We start from the raw sequence: 18,948 nt of genomic DNA on the forward strand, positions 1-18,948 counted from the left end.
AATTTGAGTTTCAGCGTCAGTGGCAGCCTAAAGACACTCTAAACTCAGTGAGTGGCAATCCCCAGGTAAGGAGGGTGTTATGTACTGAGTTGAATAGGATCCAAAATGCAGCAGTCTGATTGGTCCACAGGAGCCACCCAATCCAGCTCCAGGTGGAAGTGAATCCACAACCTGATTGGCCTACAGGAGAATCCCAGAATTAGCCAATCACGGGGGGCCCATTGTGTTAATAATGTATGTAAAGCAGACATTCTGGGGGAACTTCCATTCCTCCTCACCACTATGAGCTGAATAAAGAGCATGAAATCCACTCTTGACTCCAAGTATATTTCAGAGGAGATGCAGAGTAAGAGAGCTTTTCTTCCACATATGGCTCCACTGGGCGCAAGAGTGAGAGGTCAACTTGAATTCCTTGCAAGACATGAAAAGACACAAGGTAGGTCTGAAAAGCAGGAGTGATACTTTTACAATTTGTCACCACTTGGGGTGATGACTGGCCTGTGCCAAGTGTGCCATTCCAACACAGAATTTGGCTTTCATTACAAGTACCTAGTCCTCATGATTGCACAGAAATGCAGGGAAGTGCAGTACACTAATGCAGTGTTTTCCAGAGTGTGCTGAACACATCCCAGCAGGATTGCGAAAGGATTTCAAAGGGTACATGGCAGAATTTCTTTACTTTATCATAATGTAACTTATAGTGTGTGTGTGTGTGTGTGTGTGTGTGTGTGTGTGGAGAGAGAGAGATTGTATGGATGGCCATCCTAACTCGGCCCCAGACACACTGGCGAGATGTCTGGAAGCTGTGGCTGGATGGTTACGTGGGAGCCGGTTGAAGCTAAATCCTTCGAAGACAGAGGTCCTCTGGCTGGGGCGGGACGATATGGGATTGAGGGGGCAACTCCCATCTCTTGTGGGGGTGCAATTAGTGCCAGCACCGTCCGTTAAGAGTTTGTGTGTAAACTTCGATACCTCCCTATCTATGGAGGCGCAGATTACAGCTATAACAAAGGCGGCATTTTTTCATCTCCGCCAAGCTAAGCAGTTGGCCCCTTATCTCTCTCGCCCTGACCTAGCCACTGTGATCCATGCAACGGTCACCTCCAGACTGGATTATTGTAACTCGCTCTACGTGGGGCTGCCCTTGAGACTGACCCAGAAACTCCAGCGGGTGCAGAATGCCGCGGCGAGACTCCTTATGGGGTCTTCGCTGCGAGATCACATTCATCCGGTGCTATACCAGCTGCACTGGCTCCCGGTGGAGTACAGGATCAGGTTTAAGGTGCTGGTTTTAACCTTTAAAGCCCTATACGGCCTAGGACCCTCGTACCTACGGGACCGCCTCTCCTGGTATGCCCCACAGAGAAACCTACGGTCTGCAAATAATAACATCCTCAAGGTCCCAGGCCTCAGAGAGGTTAGGCTGGCCTCAACTAGAGCCAGGGCCTTCTCGGCTGCGGCTCCAATCTGGTGGAACGCTCTGTCACAAGAGACTAGGGCCCTGCGGGACCTGACATCCTTCCGCAGGGCCCGCAAGACAGAGTTGTTCCACCAGGCCTTTGGCCAGGGCACAGCCTGACTCCCTCCTCTGGCAACCTGCACAGAATCTTGCTTAATTAGTTGCCATTAATTCGATTTTAATTGATTTTTATAATGAAATATTTTTAGAATGTGTGAATATCTGATAGTTTGATTGTTTGATTGTTGTTAGCCGCCCTGAGCCCGGCTTCGGCTGGGGAGGGCGGGATATAAATAAAATTTATTATTATTATTATTATTTGAACTAGTCGAGACAAAGTATTGTGGAAGAACGATGTCAATCAACATCTGATGATCTCCTTCTACCGGTCCACAATAGAAGGTGTCCTTTCCTACTGCATCATGGTGTGGGACGCTGGTTTGACATCGTCTGATAGGAAGTGCCTACAGAGGGTGATGAATACAGCACAAGATATTATGGGCTGTCCCGTGAATCCATTGGATGAAACAGCGGAAGAACGTTGCCTCAGGAGAGTGAGGAAAATCCTCAGGGATGATTCACACCCTGGCCGGCACTTTCTTGATCTCCTGCCCTCAGGCAGAAGATATATAGAAGCCTGATTAGTCGCGCCAACAGGGTAAAGAACAGCTTCTATCCGTGGGCTGTTAGGCTGCTGAATGAAAAGATAACAGCAGAGCAACTGACTTTTGGGTTTGGTGGGTGTGCGTCAGTAAACGAGGGGAATTAAGACTAAGAGAGCTGAGTGGGGGGGGGGTGCTCGTGTAATCTCACTGTATACAAGTTGCACAAGTGACAATAAAGTATTTCAATTTCAAAATAGTATTATTAGAACTACTCCCAAATCACCAGTATGCTGGTAAGACTAAACTCTCAGAAGGAATATGCAATTACTGTATGTTTGGGAAACACTGAATATCAGGGCCAAACTAGACACAACAGCACAACTTGGTTTTTAAAAAATCAAGCACAGCAGCCTCAATTTGGACCCTGGCGTTGTGGAGGGGCGGGTTAAGGGGTTTAAACACTCCCCCCCCCCCCCACACACTGCTGGTGTGATCCCAAACCAGATTAGGTCCTCATGCCTGCTCATCTCCCAGTATGCCCCACAGAGAGGCTCAAGGTCCATAAATAGCAACACCCTAGAGGTCCCGGGCCCTAAGGAAGTTAGATTAGCTTTAACCAGAGCCAGGGCCTTTTCAACACTGGCCCCAACTTGGTGGAACGCTCTGTCTCATGAGACCAGGGCCCTGCAGGATCTGATTTCTTTCCGCAGGGCCTGTAAGACAGAGTTGTTCCACCTGGCCTTTGGCTCAGAATCAGTTTGATTCCCTCCCCCTCTTTCTTTTTTCTTTTTCCTTTCTCCTGCTGTGATGAGGCTGCATTTTAATATTTTACTGTTTCAATATTTTAATGTTGTATTTTAATCTTGTTTTTAAGTTGTATTCATTCAACTTGTTTTTATTATTGCTTGTTAGCCGCCCTGAGCCTGGCCTTGGCTGGGGAGGGCAGGGAATAAATAAAAATTATTATTATTATTATTTGCATCGGAAAGGAAGCTCCCATACTAGAGGTGTTCCACTTTTTTATTATTAAAGTACAAAGAAGCAGATCACAGCGTCTTCTAATAATAAAGGGTACTTTCCCCTCCCCTTACCCATTCTTGAGTGCGCAGAAGTGATACAGGACAGCCAAGCCTCTCCTGCCTCCTCCCCCTCCGAAGATCCGCACTCAAAAGAGTTAATTTCACATAATTCTAAGATAGGAAGTAAAGATTCAAAAAGCTACAAGGAAGTGCCTTCTAAAAAAAGTACAATGTGTTAAAAAGTCCTTACACTACACAAGTCTTGTAAGAGATACAGTAATGTTTATTACGGGGTGGTGGTTTTTTTATTTTTAAAGAAAGAGTCAACAGGTTTGGTTCACCTCCCCATCTTAGCCCAGTTGCATGCAGGATTGGCCCATACAGACGCATGGCCTTGGGTTTAATATTCTTCCTCAGCATCCTCTTCCTCCCCGTCCGCAGAATCCCTCCCGACTTCCTCGTAATCCTTCTCCAGGGCAGCCAGGTCCTCCCGGGCTTCGGAGAACTCCCCCTCCTCCATGCCTTCCCCAACGTACCAGTGGACAAAGGCCCTCTTGGCGTACATCAGGTCGAACTTGTGGTCCAGCCGGGCCCAGGCCTCCGCGATGGCGGTGGTGTTGCTCAGCATACAGACAGCCCGCTGCACCTTTGCCAGGTCCCCCCCGGGCACCACCGTGGGTGGCTGGTAGTTGATGCCCACCTTGAAGCCGGTGGGACACCAGTCCACAAACTGGATGGACCTTCTGGTCTTGATGGCCGCGATGGCCGCGTTGACATCCTTGGGTACCACGTCCCCCCGGTACAGCAGACAGCAAGCCATGTACTTTCCCCGGCGTGGGTCACACTTCACCATCTGGTTGGAGAACTCGAAGCAGGCGTTGGTGATCTCTGGCACGGAGAGCTGCTCATGGTAGGCCTTCTCGGCCGAGATGATGGGGGCGTAGGTGGTCAAGGGGAAGTGGATCCTGGGGTAAGGCACCAGGTTGGTCTGGAATTCTATCAGGTCGACGTTCAAGGCGCCGTTGAACCTCAAGGAAGCCGTCACGGACGAGACGATCTGCCCGATCAACCTGTTGAGGTTGGTGTAGGTGGGGCGTTCGATGTCAAGGTTGCGATTGCAGATGTCATAGATGGCTTCGTTGTCCACCATGAACGAGCAGTCGGAGTGCTCCAGGGTGGTGTGGGTGGTCAGGATGGAGTTGTAGGGCTCCACGACGGCCGTGGAGACCTGGGGGGCAGGATACACAGAGAACTCCAGCTTTGACTTCTTGCTGTACTCCACCGAGAGGCGCTCCATCAGAAGCGAAGTGAAGCCTGATCCTGTTCCTCCGCCGAAGCTGTGGAAGACCAAGAAACCTTGGAGGCCGCTGCATTGGTCAGCCTGCATCAGGAAGAGAAATTTGGTTATTAGAGATGGCTGTTGGTAATATAACAGCTCGATTAGTAAGAACGTTGCTCAACAGCTATGTCATCATGTACATATGCACAAAGTGGGACCAGGTTTAGGTGCTAACCATGGTTTGCCCGATTGGGGTATCACAGCAAACTGTGATGGGAGAAAACCAGGAAGTGGAGGAGGAGGAGGGAACCCAAGGCACAGTCCCAAGTTGCCAAACCGTGGTTTGAAGGACTGGGTTTGTGGCACCTGAACGTAGCCCACCTTAAAGCAGTAGGGGATTTGAGAGAAAACACTCAGTGATCCCAAGTCAAGGAGTTCCTCTTCTAAGTCAGAGCTCCATTTAACCATTACTCCTAAAAGCAAACCATTTGAGATGTTAGAAAAACCGGAAGTGGGATCCTCTAGGTACATAAGCACTGATCTTCTGGACATTGGAAGGAGCCCAGAGTGGTGCAATGCAAAGCAGACCTGGACACAGAGTCGGAGGCTGCAGGGCACAAGATGTGGAGCAGGATCTGGGGTCAGGACCCAGAGATGACTGCTGAAGATAGGGTGGCCATCACACGTGAGGCAGCTGGACAATAACTTCCAGTGGAAATGATATATAACGAGATGAAAAAGATGTTGAAATATACCGTATTTTTTGTCCTATAGGGCGCACCGGCCCATAGGACGCACCTCGTTTTTTTTTGGGGGGGGGAATGAATAAAAAAAATTATTTCCCACCCCAGCCGCGGCTGCCGCCCCAAGCCTTCTGCGCACCTGCCCGAAGCACGGAGCACCCTCCGGAGGGCTCCACGTGCTTCAGGCTGCAGGCTGCCGCCACAAGCCCTGCGCGCCCAGCGGGACCTTCCACCGGGCGCGCAAGGCTTGCGGACACTTGCCCGAATCACAGGGAGCCCTCCGGAGGGCTCTGCGTGCTTCGGGTGGCAGGGAGGTCCTGCCAGGCGCGCAAGACTTGTGGACACTCGCTGGGGCTGCAGGCTGCTGCCTGCAAGCCTTGTGAGCCCACGGGAACTCCCGCCGCACTTGCAAGGCTTGCAGATAGCTTCCTGAAGCCTGGAGAGCGAGAGGGGTTGGTGCGCACCGATGCCTCTCACTCTCCAGGCTTCAGCGAAAGCCTGCATTCGTCCCATAGGATGCACACACATTTCCCCTTCATTTTTGGAGGGGAAAAAGTGCGTCCTATGGGGCGAAAAATACGGTACATTTATAAAAAAACAACAACCAGAAGCATTTTTACTTGGCATTGTAAGTGAGGACATTAATAGACAGGACAGTAAACTGTTTTTATATGCAACAGCAGCAAGAGTATTGTTGGCACAGAAAGGGAAACAAGAACTACCGATGAAAGAAGAATGGCAGACGAAATTAATGGACAGTGCAGAATTGGATAAGGTGACAGGAAGGATTCAAAACCTGCGGGATCAGAGATTGAGAATCTCTGAGAGGACTGGAGTAAATATATGAACTACTTGAAAAGCAATTGTAATCAACAGATTATGCCAGTAGGATTGCAATAAGTTTGTAAGGAGGACTATGTGAAACATTGCAAAGAAAACTAGGATAGGAATTATTAGTGAAGGAGTATTAAATGTAATACTGAAAATAATGAAATGCAGATTAAGTGCTAAAGACTGGAAAATCTTCAGATGCAGTTGATGGAAGTCCAAATCATGGTTTTTGGAAATTATATATAGTTTTTGAAAAAAGAACTTCCACTGGAACTTCCCACACCACCAAGGCCTCTTGAGCCAGAGCCTGGATGTCTTGCAGCGCTCATCGTCAGTCCCACAGCTCATTAGGAGGGAGGTTGTGGCATGCTGGAGGAGTGGCCACCACCTTCAGGCCAGAGGTTGACTCTTTAAGGCTCTGAAACTCTCTCAAGGGGGAGGAGCTTGGATACAGAGGCATGCATGCATAAATAAATAAATAAATAAATAAACCCCGCCCATCTGGCTGGGCTTCCCCAGCCACTCTGGGCTGCTTCCAACAAAATATTAAAATACCGTAATGCATCAAACATTAAAATCTTCCCTAAACAGGGCTGCCTTCAGGTGTCTTCTAAAAGTCTGGTAGCTGTTGTTCTCTTTGACATCTGGTGGGAGGGCGGGTGCCACCACCAAGAAGGCCCTCTGCCAGGTTCCCTGTAACTTGGCTTCTTGCAGGGAGGGAACCGCCAGAAGGCCCTTGGAGCTGGACCTCGGTGTCCGGGCTGCACGATGGGGGTGGAGATGCTCCTTCATATATACTGGGCCGAGGCCGTTTAGGGCTTTAAAGGTCAGCACCAACACTTTGAATTGTGCTCGGAAACAGCCCCTATCTGCTCAGTTGGAGCTGCCTGTGCTCTTGCATGTTTGGAACAGCCTTGTCACTTTCCCCATCAGACCAGTTCACAACACTGTGCACAAAAACCCATCCCATGTGTCTCCAGTTTGGCTCCAGCCTGGCTATGAACATTTGTGAATTACCGTATTTTTCGCCCTATAGGATGCACTTTTTCCCCTCCAAAAATGAAGGCGAAATGTGTGTGTGTCCTATGGTGCGAATGCAGGCTTTCGCTGAAGCCTGGAGAGCGAGAGGGGTCGGTGCGCACTGACCCCTCTCGCTCTCCAGGCTTCAGGAAGCTATCCGCAAGCCTTGGGAGCCCGCAGGAGTTCCCCCCGGGCTCCCCCGGCTTGCGCAGAGCTGCCTGCACCCCGAAGCCCGGGCACGCTGAGCAATCGCGCCGGGGCTTCGGGTAGCTGTGTTCAAGCCGCCGGAGCCCTCCCCCGGCTTGCGCAAAGCTGCCTCTTATCCCAAAGCCCTGGCGCGCTGAGCAGTCACGCTGGGGCTTCAGGTAGCTCTCCGCAAGGCGCGGGAGCCCGGCGCCAGGCTCCCGCAACTTGCGGAGAGTTGCCTGCATGCTGAAGCCTGCGCGCACTGAGCTCAGCGCGCCCAGGCTTGGCACAGCTCTCCGCAAGGCACGGGAGCCCGGCACCGGCTTGCGGAGAGTTGCCTGTTCTGGGGGCTGGGGTCGGGGGAAGCTCGGGCTTCCCCCGCCCCAGCTCCGTGCCTGGGGGAAAATTAATTCCCCCCCTTTATTTCCCCCCCAAAAAACTAGGTGCGCCTTATGGGACGGTGCGTCCTATAGGGCGAAAAATACGGTAAGCTTTTACGCCATCTTATGGCATAGGCGTTAGCGTGTGTGTGTGTGCAGGGGAAACTTAACCATTTTGCGAATCCTGCCCAGGACTGTGTCAATTATCTCCTTCCCAATGGTGTAGTGGCCTCGGGCGTAGTTGTTGGCTGCATCTTCCTTGCCGCTGATCAGCTGTTCGGGATGGAAGAGGGAGTGATAAGGCCCTGTGCGGATTTCATCTGTAGGGAGAGAGATAAGAGCAGGGGTCAGCAAACTTTTTCCGCAGGGGGCCGGTCCACTGTCCCTCAGACCTTGTGGGGGGCCAGACTATATTGGGGGGGGTGGAATTCCCCCACCGAATCTCCCCTCCCTTCTTGACAGCACCAGACGACCCCCGGTGGCTGCTTACCTGTGCCTTGTGAGCGGCAGGGGCTGGCGATGTCGGCGACGGGATAATAATAACAATAATAAATAAATAAATAAATAAATAAATAAATAAATAAATTATTATTTCTACCCCGCCCATCTGGCTGAGTTTCCCCAGCCACTCTGGGCGGCTCCCAATCGAGTGTTTAAAAACAATACAGCATTAAATATTAAAAAACTTCCCTAAACAAGGCTGCCTTCAGATGTCTTTTAAAGATAGGATAGCTGCTTATTTCCTTCACATCTGCTGGGAGGGCGTTCCACAGTGTGGGTGCCACCACCGAGAAGGCCCTCTGCCTGGTTCCCTGCAACCTCACTTCTCGCAATGAGGGAACCACCAGAAGGCCATCGGCGCTGGATCTCAGTGTCCGGGCTGAACGATGGGGGTGGAGACGCTCCTTCAGGTATACAGGACCAAGGCCGTTTAGGGATTTAAAGGTCAGCACCAACACTTTGAATTGTGCCCAGAAACGTACTGGGAGCCAATGCAGATCTCTCAGGACCAGTGTTATGTGGTCCCAGCAGCTGCTCCCAGCGGCTGCTCCCAGTCACCAGTCTAGCTGCTGCATTCTGGATTAATTGCAGTTTTCGGGTCACCTTCAAAGGTAGCCCCACATAGAGCGCATTGCGGCATGAAAGGGCTGGCTCCAGAGAGGGGCTGCTCTGTTTTAAATAGCACTCAGCTACCCGCAGCTCCTGTGCCTTGCAAGCGGCAGGGTCGGGGGGGGGGGCGGCAGATGGATGATGAGCGGTGCGAAAGGGCTGGCTCTGGACAGGGGCTGCTTAAAGTGGCTCAGCCATTCGTGGCTCAACAAAGCTCAGCCTCCTTCCTCCTCTAGGCAGGGCGGGGAGAAGCCAGGAGGAGGGAGGGAGGGAGGGAGGGAGGTGCCGCCGCAGTGTGTGTAAGGGGGGGGGAATGATCAGAATCTCCATGCTGATCCATGCAGCGATTCCCAGACAGTCCGCGGGCCGGATCCAGAAGGCAGTTGGGCCGGATCTGGCCCCTGGGCCTTAGTTTGCTGACCCATGGATAAGAGGGAGTCCACAGGCACAATAAATCAGAAAATGCCCTTTGTTACTCTACTATGGAGTACCCTCCAACATCTCTTGCCATTGGCCCTGTTGGGTAAGGTGGTTGGGAGTTTTAGTCCTCGACATCTGCAGGGCGCCATGTTTGTCCTGCCTCTAACAGTTTGCCTACTTTCCTGAAAATCCAAAAGAAGTGATGTACCGTATTTTTCGCCCTATAGGACACACTTTCCCCCCTCCAAAAATGAAGGGGAAATGTGTGTGCGTCCTATGGGGCGAATGCAGGCTTTCGCTGAAGCCTGGAGAGCGAGAGGGGTCGGTGCGCACCGACCCCTCTCGCTCTCCAGGCTTCAGGAGAGCCCCAGCGCCAGCCCCACAAGGTCGGGGGACAGAGGGAGGCGGAACGTCGCCATCCCGCTGTCTCCTGAAGTGGTTTGAAGGCTGACGGCGGGGAGACCCTGCCGCCAGCCCCGCAAGCTCCGGGGACAGCTGGGAGGCGCAGCGCGTCTTCCTGCTGTCCCCGGACCTGGTCTGCAGGAGGGCGGCAGGGAGAAGAGCGCTTCTCCCCGCTGCCGGCCCCACAAGCGCATGGGGGGGAAATAATTTTTTTTCTTCATTTCCCCCCCAAAAAAACTTGGTGCGTCCTATGGGCCACTGCGTCCTATGGGGCGAAAAATACGGTAGTTTGCTTCTACAGTCATACCTCGGGTTGAAGTAGCTTCAAGTTATGTATTTCCGGGTTGTGCTCCGTGGCAACCCGGAAATAACGGAGCGCGTTACTTCCGGGTTTCGCTACTCACGCAGGCGCAGACGCTCAAAATGATGTCACGCTCACATGCGGAAGCGCGACACACGCGCACACACGCTGTCATGTCTTATGTTTACTTCAGGATGCGAACAGGGCTCCGGAATGGATTCTGTTCGTATCCAGAGGTACCACTGTACATTAGACTCACCCCTGGAATTGCAACCCATTATTTCAGGGGCAAACCTAGACTTTACTTCAGCCGGGTCAAAGACCCAGTTTGGCACTCACCACCCCCCACGCGCATTTGCGTACACACATAAAAGCTGGGAGCCTCAATAGCACACCTCTGGAAGCTTCCCCCCCCCGCCCCCCCCGGGGCAAAAAATTCAAATAGTCTCCCTGTAGCTATGGCACTGCTTTATTTAATCATATGCTGCGATGTTGTCAAATCATAGCAAGAGAAAACAATGCAAGGAAAGTAGTTTACAGCCGTACCGTGGAAGTCGAATGGAATCTGTTCCAGAAGTCCATTCAACTTCCTAAGCATTCAGAAACCAAAGTGCGGCTTCTGATTGGCTGCAAGAAGCTCCAGCAGCCAATTGGAAGCCGTGGATTGTCCCCATCGGACATTCAGGTTCCAAAGAACGTTTGCAAACTGGAACACTCACTTCCGGGTTTGCGGCGTTTGGAAGCCAAAACATCCTAGTACCAAGGCGTTCGGAATCCAAAGCACAACTGTACTTGAAGTCTCCAAACATAAAAATAGCTGGACAACTTACATTCCCACCAGATTTTAAAAGCACAGCAGCCTTGCCAGCAAAAGTGGCAAGGACGGTACAGTGGTACCTCTGGTTGCGAACGGAATCCGTTCCAGAGGCCCGTTCGCAACCTGAGAAGAACGCAACCCGCGTCTGTGCGCGCACGGGTCACGATTCACCGCTTCTGCGCATGCGTGTGATGTCATGTTGTGCGTCTGCGCATGCGCGAGCAGCGAAACCTGGAAGTAACCCTTTCCGGTACGTCCGGGTCACTGGGGGACACAACCTGAAAAGATTTAACCTGAAGCAAACGTAACATGAGGTATGACTGTTGTAGCCTAGTGGCCCTGTACATACCATAGTTTTCGCTCTATAGGAAGCAGTTTTCCCCCTCCAAAAATGAAGGGGAAATGTGTGTGCGTCCTATGGAGCGAATGCAGGCTCCTTAGCTTCAGCGATAGCAATGCGAAGCCTCCGAAGTGCAGAGGGAGAGCTCCCCCCGCGCTCCGGAGGCTTCGCGTTGCTTTTGCTGAAGCCACCTGAAGCCCCCGGAGTGCAGGGAACTCCCACTGCACTCCGGGGGCTTCAAGCAGCTATCCACAAGCCTTCAGAGCACAGCAGGAGTTCCCCCCGTGCTCTGAAGGCTTGCAGATGGCCGCCTGAAGCCTGGAGAGCGAGAGGGGTCGGTGCACACCGATCCCTCTTGCTCTCCAGGCTTCGCTTCGCTGGAGAGGCGCTGCACAGTTTTCCCTCTCTGCGCAGCGCCCCTTCAGTGAAGCGGGGGGAGAAATGGAAGGGGCTCCGCTGAGCAGAGAGAGGGAGAATTCCCCCTGTTCTCCCCCTCCTATGGTCCGGTGCATCCTATAGAGCGAAAAATACAGTACTTCCCATGCAAAAGGTTCCTGGATCTAGCCTCTGCATGTATTGGTAGAACTGGAAAATACTCCTGCCTGAAAACCCGCTCTTTAACTCTGAAGTGGAAGAAACAGCCAATTGGGTTTTCTGTGGATTGCTGTTCGCTCCATTTGCTATGGTAGAGAGTGTGCTTTCCCAGGGAGTGCTGTGACGCAGTGCTTTAAAGTCCAGACCTGTTCTTGAAAACAAAGAAGTTTGGAAGAGCCTTAAGGCAGCTCTCTTGTATCTTGCGCCTAGGTGAGTTGGCAGCACTCACTACTGGACATCGACAAAATGTCCCAGAGGTCGTTTTCATCCTAATGGATCTCTGCAGATTATATTACCTATGACAGTCGGTTCCAAGTCAATGAAGACTGCCCTGGGCACGTGCTTCCCTGACGCAGTCTCGCAGAAGAACGTCTCGAAAGAAGCATCCACCTGCTCCGTCTCTGGCAGGATTTTGGGAGCTGCCTGGTTCCCGGCGATGGTGCCGTCTGTCTGAATCCCATGTTCCAGGCAGTAGAGCTCCCAGCAGGCATTGCCCATTTGAACGCCAGCTTGGCCAATGTGGATCGACAGGCACTCCCTCTGGAATGGAAGGGGACAGAGAGAAAGATGCTTTAACACCCTTCACCAGCAATAATTATTATTATTATTATTATTATTATTATTATTATTATTATTATTATTTATACCCCACCCATCTGGCTGGGCTTCCCCAGCCACTCTGGGCGGCTTTCAACAAAATATTAAAATACAGTAATGCATCAAATGTTAAAAGCTTCCCTGAACAGGGCTGCCTTCAGATGTCTTCTAAAAGTCTGGTAGTTATTTTTCTCCTTGACATCTGGTGGGAGGGTGTTCCACAGGGCGGGCGCCACCACCAAGAAGACCCTCTGCCTGGTTCCCTGTAACTTGGCTTCTCGCAGTGAGGGAACCATCAGAAGGCCCTCGGCGCTGGACCTCAGTGTCCAGGCAGAACGATGGGGGTGGAGACGCTGGACCGAGGCTGGTCTGAGCATAACCTTGGGGTGAATTCTTGGCAGAACTCCAATTCTCTCTTATTTAATACAGTGGTACCTCGGGTTACATACGCTTCAGGTTACATATGCTTCAGGTTACAGACTCCACTAACCCAGAAATAGTGCTTCAGGTTAAGAACTTTGCTTCAGGATGAGAACAGAAATTGCGGTGCTTATCTTGCTTTACTGGCCAAGGGAGCCAGCATGACTAAGCCGCTTCTGGTGAACCAGAGCTGCACATACAAACGCCGTTTACCTTCCCACTGGAGTGGTACCTATTTATCTACTTGCACTTTGACGTGCTTTCGAACTGCTAGGTTGGCAGGAGCAGGGACCGAGCAACGGGAGCTCGCTCCATCACAGGGATTCGAACTGCCGACCTTCTCATTGGCAAGTCCTAGGCTCTGTGGTTTAGACCACAGCGCCACCCGCGTCCTTATATTCAGGTGTATCCTAGAGCAAAAGATACACCAGGAGGCTTCGTTTGGTCAGAATAGTGTGCAAACTTCCATTGTTAATGCTAAATACCTTCGTCCTGGTAAATGAGCCACCATAGTCACTAGAGGGCCATGAAAATTTGTATCCCAGGCTTTTTAGACTCGTCTACCTGTGTACTATCTGAAACCAAAGGGGTACATTGGTTGCCAGATGTGATTCCCCTTCCCCAGCTCGGCTGATAAACCTTTGGTCTTATGATAGCCACGTGTTTAAAACAACCCCTTTATTCCTAAAGAGATTCCATCCTTATCTTTTGTGGCCAGCGATCAATAATAGACCTTAACTGCAATAAAAATCCATGCTGCAGTGTGCTGTGCCAGAGACTCTTTGTGGGAGGAGCCTCCGGCCTGGATTGGATGAGCTTCTGTGATGTCACAGAGGGACAGGGCAGCCAGGAGAGATGGGGATGGGGAAATGTGTGTGTGTTTCGCTACCGTGGCTTTTCATTTTTACCAATCCTCATTTCTATACCCAGTTTGTGAATTACCGTATTTTTTGCTTTATAAGACTCACTTTTCCCCTCCTAAAAAGTAAGGGGAAATGTGTGCGTGTCTTATGGAGCGAATGCAGGCTGCGCAGCTATCCCAGAAGCCAGAACAGCAAGAGGGATTGCAGCTTTCACTGTGCAGCCATCCCTCTTGCTGTTCTGGCTTCTGAGATTCAGAATATTTTTTTCCTTGTTTTCCTCCTCCCAAAACTAGGTGTGTCTTGTGGTCTGGTGCATCTTCTAAAATGAAAAATATGGTGTAAAAAAAAGTCTTTGGGGAAATTTGCCAGCGTTTCGTGTGACTTTCTCCTACTATACCAGTGTTTTTCAACCACTGTTCCGCGGCACACTAGTGTGCCGCGAGATGTTGCCTGGTGTGCCGTGGGAAAAATTGAAAAATTCGAAACATTTTAAAATAAAATATTTTATAATTTTTCATATTTCTGTTTACTTACTATTTCATAATAAAGTAATTATAAAATACTTTCTTTGTGTTTGATTCCTATTCAAGAGAATTACTTTATATATAGTCAATATAGGCACAGAGTTAAATTTTTTAACATTTTCTAATTGTGGTGTGCCTCGTGATTTTTTTCCTGAAACAAGTGTGCCTTTGCCCAAAAAAGATTGAAAAACACTGTACTATACACATTTTTCAATGCAATTTTGCCTACTAGCTGCATTTTTGCAAAGCAAATGGAGATTCAGCAAGCCTGCCTTTAAATGTGAACAGAATCAAATTTATCCCCCGTCCCTGGGAGAAACTTAACTACTGTTGCCTGCACTGCTCAGATCAGAGAGTCTAAGAAAGGAGAAGGCAGGAGTCTGGGGCAGAAGGCCAAAAATGAGTTGTATTTTGTGGTGATGCTGAGGAGGACTAACGCGTCCAAAAGACAACATAATCCAGAGGAGGAGAAACGATTGCCAGAGGGAGAGACACAGACAAAAACACACATACACACATGTGTGGAATCAGACGTAGCTGAGCAAAATTCAGGTTTACATACCAAAGATTACCATACTTTTCTGTCTATAAGACGCCCCCTATCTTTGGGAACTCAAATTTAAGAAAATGGGGGAAGATGCCACAGAACTATTGAGCTTTTTAGGGGGAATTACCCGGAGTTGTTGAGCTTTTTTAGGGGGGACTGCCGAAAACCGCTCACCCACACGTGTCGCTAAATCCGCCTCCCGTCTGCCAGCAGAAGCTGCCAGTCGCTCGCCCAACTGCTGAAGCATCAGCCAATCAACACCACCCATTGACGCAGCAACCAATAACATGCACAATAGCCACTGAGCCTCGGCAGCAACCAATCAAATGTCCACCCTATGCACTACCCATGCATAAGATGACCCCCAATTTTTAGCATGATTTTTTTGCATAAAAAAACCATAGTCTTATACACGGAAAAGTACGGTATGTATTAAATCTGTATACTGCCCTTCCTCCAAATATCATAGGGTGGCTCACAACAGAAAAATAGAAAACGAGGATTCAAAATACGTAATAAAACAAAAACAAACCAGTAATCTCTCCCACATCTGTCTCCGAAGCCCCAGCAGGTGCTGCAACCTTCCTACATCTTGACTTCAGCCCCCAGAGGTGTATTGTATTGTCTCCCGATACAGATGGATGCCATAGAATGTAAATCAGCCAAAAAGCTTGGTTATAGAGCAGCCTTTCTCAACCTGTGGGTTCCCAGATGTTGTTGAACTACAACTCCCATCATCCCTAGCTAGCAAGGCCAGAGCTCAAGGATGATGGGAGTTGTAGTCCAACAACATCTGGGCACCCACAGGTTGAGAACAACCACAGGTTGAGAAACATTTTTGCCTGGAGCCTAAAGATATTTAAGGAAGGCACCAGACAAGCCTGGCTGGGGAAAGCATTCCACAACCGGGGAGCCACTGTTGAAAAGGCCCCGTTCTCGTGCTGCCACCCTCCAGACGCCTTGAAGAGGAGCCACACAAAGAAGGGCCTCAGGGGGTCGCAAGGTCTGGGTCATTTCATAGCCAGCAACATTAACCATTTGCTTTAAATTGTTGTTAAAAGATGTATTTTAAATTGTTGTAACCCACCCTGGGTTATAATAGTAAATTGTAATCCACCCTAGACAGCATCTAAAAAAGCAGAGACATCACCTTGCCAACAAAGGTCCGTATAGTTCAAGCTATGGTTTTCCCAGTAGTGATGTATGGAAGTGAGAGCTGGACCATAAAGAAGGCTGATCGCCGAAGAATGGATGCTTTTGAATTATGGTGCTGGAGGAGACTCTTGAGAGTCCCATGGACTGCAAGAAGATCAAACCTCTCCATTCTGAAGGAAATCAGCCCTGAGTCTCACTGGAAGGACAGATCCTGAAGCTGAGGCTCTAATACTTTGGCCACCTCATGAGAAGAGAAGACTCCCTGGAAAAGACCCTGATGTTGGGAAAGATGGAGGGCACAAGGAGAAGGGGACGACAGATGACGAGATGGTGGGACAGTGTTCTCGAAGAGACCAACATGAGTCTGACCAAACTGCGGGAGGCAGTGGAAGACAGGAGTGCCTGGTGTGCATGGTCCAGGGGGTCACCAAGAGTCAGACACGACTAAACAACAACAACCCACCCTTGGGATCGCAGGGTTAAGGGCAGATGATAAACATTTGGCTGAAGAGCTCTGTGTTTTTCAAACCAAGGGCACTTCACTTACAGGTGTCTCTGTTGTATTGAGCATCTATCCTGATTCGTTTGCAAGGAGATTGGATAACATTGGCTAGTTGGTGTGCATTCATCCTGGCTTGTTTGCAGGGAGAGGACAGATGATGTTGCATCAAAGCAAGCACATCTTCCAGACATTTTCCTTCTTGCAAAAAATCCCAAGCTTTTGCCAAAGCAGGTTTGCAGCTCGAGCTCTCGGATCGACTATCATTGCGCCACCTGAATTGGCCGCAATCCAATGGAATCCTACCCCAAACTAGGAACATCCTGGAAGCTCCCCAAGCTGATGGAAGCAGGCCGATCATCCTGGTTGACCATAAATGCAGTACCGCTTCCATTCAGCTGTCCTGAACTCCCGCAGTTACTTTCGATGACTCCACATAGCGCCTTCCCTTTTGGTTTTGTTTTTTTAAGAGTTGTGGCAAGACTTTGGTTCAGAGCCCAGAAATGGCCCGAGAGACAAGAGCGCCTCAAGAACAGGTGTAAAACCCGGCGAAATCTGTTCAGCATATTTGAGATGCCACGACCATGAGACATGCGTGCTTTTGGGGCGGAGAAATAAAGCAGAAGAAGCATTAATTTTTTAAGAAAAGCTTTATCCCAGTGAGATGACTACGGTCAGCCACAGCCTGATCTGCGTTCTTCCAACTGCGGCGAGATTATGAGTCATGTGTCAAGAACACAACGCGAAGGATCAGAGGAGAGTTTATCCAGTCCTTCGCTCGCTCCCTCCCACATCCTACAACGGTCAGCCCCGGGAAGCCTACAGGCGATCAAAATGCAAGATGACCACACCAGCTTCTGCTCATCAGTTCTGACAGCTGCTTTTCATGCCGCCCTCCGCAACATGCCACAGTCCCCGTCCATCTATCTATGATGGGAGTTCTAATTGTAGCTCTTCTGTCCCAATTTGCTGGAGTCACTCGGGACATTCCTTGTGGCCAGCAAAGAACAGAAGTCTCCCCACTCCCCTTTTTCCTCTCTCTCAACAGTTTGCCAAGTGGTAGCACCTGCTCCTGGCGCAACCACAGAGCAAGGAAGCCAGTCTGGAATTGCAGAAGATTTCCCCGGTCGGAGACAGCCGTCTCTTGGCTTCCACGTGCAACTGTTAAAGCATACCACCCCCCAACTTAAAAAAAATAAAATAAAAAAGCTTGATCCGTTTCTGCTCCAGGACCATACAAGATCAAAATTGTACAGGGTTTTTTCTCCCCTCCGGGAATTCCAAGTGAACACTGTGGGACTGGCAGGTTTTCCTAGTTAAACTTCCATGCAAATACTCAACTGGGCAACTTGATAACAAGAGAACAATAGGTCTTTGAATCCAAATTTTTGCTGGGTTAAGGAGTGAAGTCACAGCTCAGAAATTCAGCTCATGCAATATAGACTTCCAGAACTGCCCTGTCAGTGGACCTGGGCCTACTCACGAGTAAAGACCAACAATGGATCTCCTTTTGGGGATAAAGCACTCCAGATTTTTGGACTCCCCCTACACCCCCTAAGCAGCTATCTTAATTAAAATCCATTAAGATTAGCATAAATAAATGAAATGCAAGCAGCAGTCCTTTGGAAAAGCTTCCCAGAAGTTTAGTTAAACTCTTTTTGAGGTTGTCCGAGAGTCTATAGTTTTGAAACATTCACAAATAATATATATAATTTTTCTTTTTCTGGAAAGGGGGAACAGCTCTATTCTTTTAGCATATCAGCCCTTGGGATTACAGTAGACAAAGGCAATATGGCAGTTTCCTCTTATACAGGGGAGGGGAATAAGGGCAAGAAATCTGCAAAAGTACAGTAATCTCCTACCTAAACCATGCTCATAACTGAAGTGTGAAATAATGTAGGGGAAAGGGCAGGAGGAAAGGGGAGGTGGAAAAAAACGAGAGCGGGACTTTATACGACAGAATAACACATTTTATGCCTCTAAAGATCCAGAGGGAAAAGAGATCTCAGCTGTCAGAAAGGAGACCCACAACTTTGCAAGAAGATCAGCTAAGCCCCTGAACAGAGAAAAACTAAGGGGAGGGGTGTGCGGAAAAGACCCCCCTCCCTCTAAACCTCCCTTTTGCTACAGCCTAGCTTTTACCTTATAAGGAGCAAACACCAGCCCAAATGAGCTTAAAGTATTCATCAATAACCCTTCCAGAAAAGTTAACTGAAAGTTATCAAAAGGATCCACAGCCCAGATAAAATCAATACATACAGCACTCAAGCGACAGTTTCAGATCCAAACGAGAAACTACAATGCCATCATCTTACCATACTGGTTCTATACGCTTGCTAAGATTCCAGCAAAAAAACAACAACCAGCTGCTTTCTCGGCTCCCAGCAAATTTATAACCCAGCAAGAATTGACTCCACCTGAAGATGAAGTCCTCTCCTCATTTAAAGCAACAGAGGCGCTTTTTCAAAAAATGCCAGGAAAAGGCTGGAATCGGCCGCAATAGTTTGCTACTGGCTTATGCCTCTGCTTGCTGTCAGGTTCGGAGTGGAACGGCTGCTGAGAAATCTTCACATCCTTTCTGAGAGCGTCCCGACCCCCCCAGGAAGGATCCTGCACGGTGCACACTTTTGGTGGTGGTGGGGAACCCACAGGTGTCGGTTTTCCAATACTGCCAATGTGGTGATATTATTATTATTATTATTAATATTATTATTATTTATATCCCGCCCATCTGGCTGGGTTTCCCCAGCCACTCAGGGCAGCTTCCAACTGAATATTAAAAACAATACAGCATCAGACATTAAAAGCTTGCCTAAACAGGGCCGCCTTCAGTTGTC

General features: G+C 49.5%; 1 protein-coding gene across 1 annotated transcript; it reads right to left on the reverse strand.

The window, feature by feature from the left end:
- Window positions 1-3,066: 3,066 nt before the first annotated feature.
- TUBAL3 (tubulin alpha like 3) lies at window positions 3,067-18,652 on the reverse strand. The gene is made up of 4 exons (XM_083700677.1): window positions 18,427-18,652; window positions 11,803-12,046; window positions 7,694-7,842; window positions 3,067-4,464 (listed from the first exon to the last, which is right to left on the reverse strand). The coding sequence occupies exons 1-4, from the start codon at window positions 18,427-18,429 to the stop codon at window positions 3,484-3,486; spliced, it is 1,377 nt and encodes a 458-aa protein (XP_083556803.1). The 5' UTR covers window positions 18,430-18,652; the 3' UTR covers window positions 3,067-3,483.
- Window positions 18,653-18,948: the final 296 nt, after the last annotated feature.

Source organism: Podarcis gaigeae (genome assembly GCF_964106915.1).
Source record: "Podarcis gaigeae genome assembly, chromosome: 10".
Classification (NCBI taxonomy): Eukaryota; Metazoa; Chordata; class Lepidosauria; order Squamata; family Lacertidae; genus Podarcis; species Podarcis gaigeae.

What these genes read in the sequence shown, in the direction of transcription:
- TUBAL3 (XM_083700677.1), bottom strand. An exon ending in CTTGGAACCGACTGTCATAG is followed by an intron (nt 7,843 to 11,802) that starts GTAATATAATCT and finishes CTCTCCCTACAG; the next exon opens with ATGAAATCCGCACAGGGCCT. An exon ending in TGGGCAGGATTCGCAAAATG is followed by an intron (nt 4,465 to 7,693) that starts GTTAAGTTTCCC and finishes TTCCTGATGCAG; the next exon opens with GCTGACCAATGCAGCGGCCT.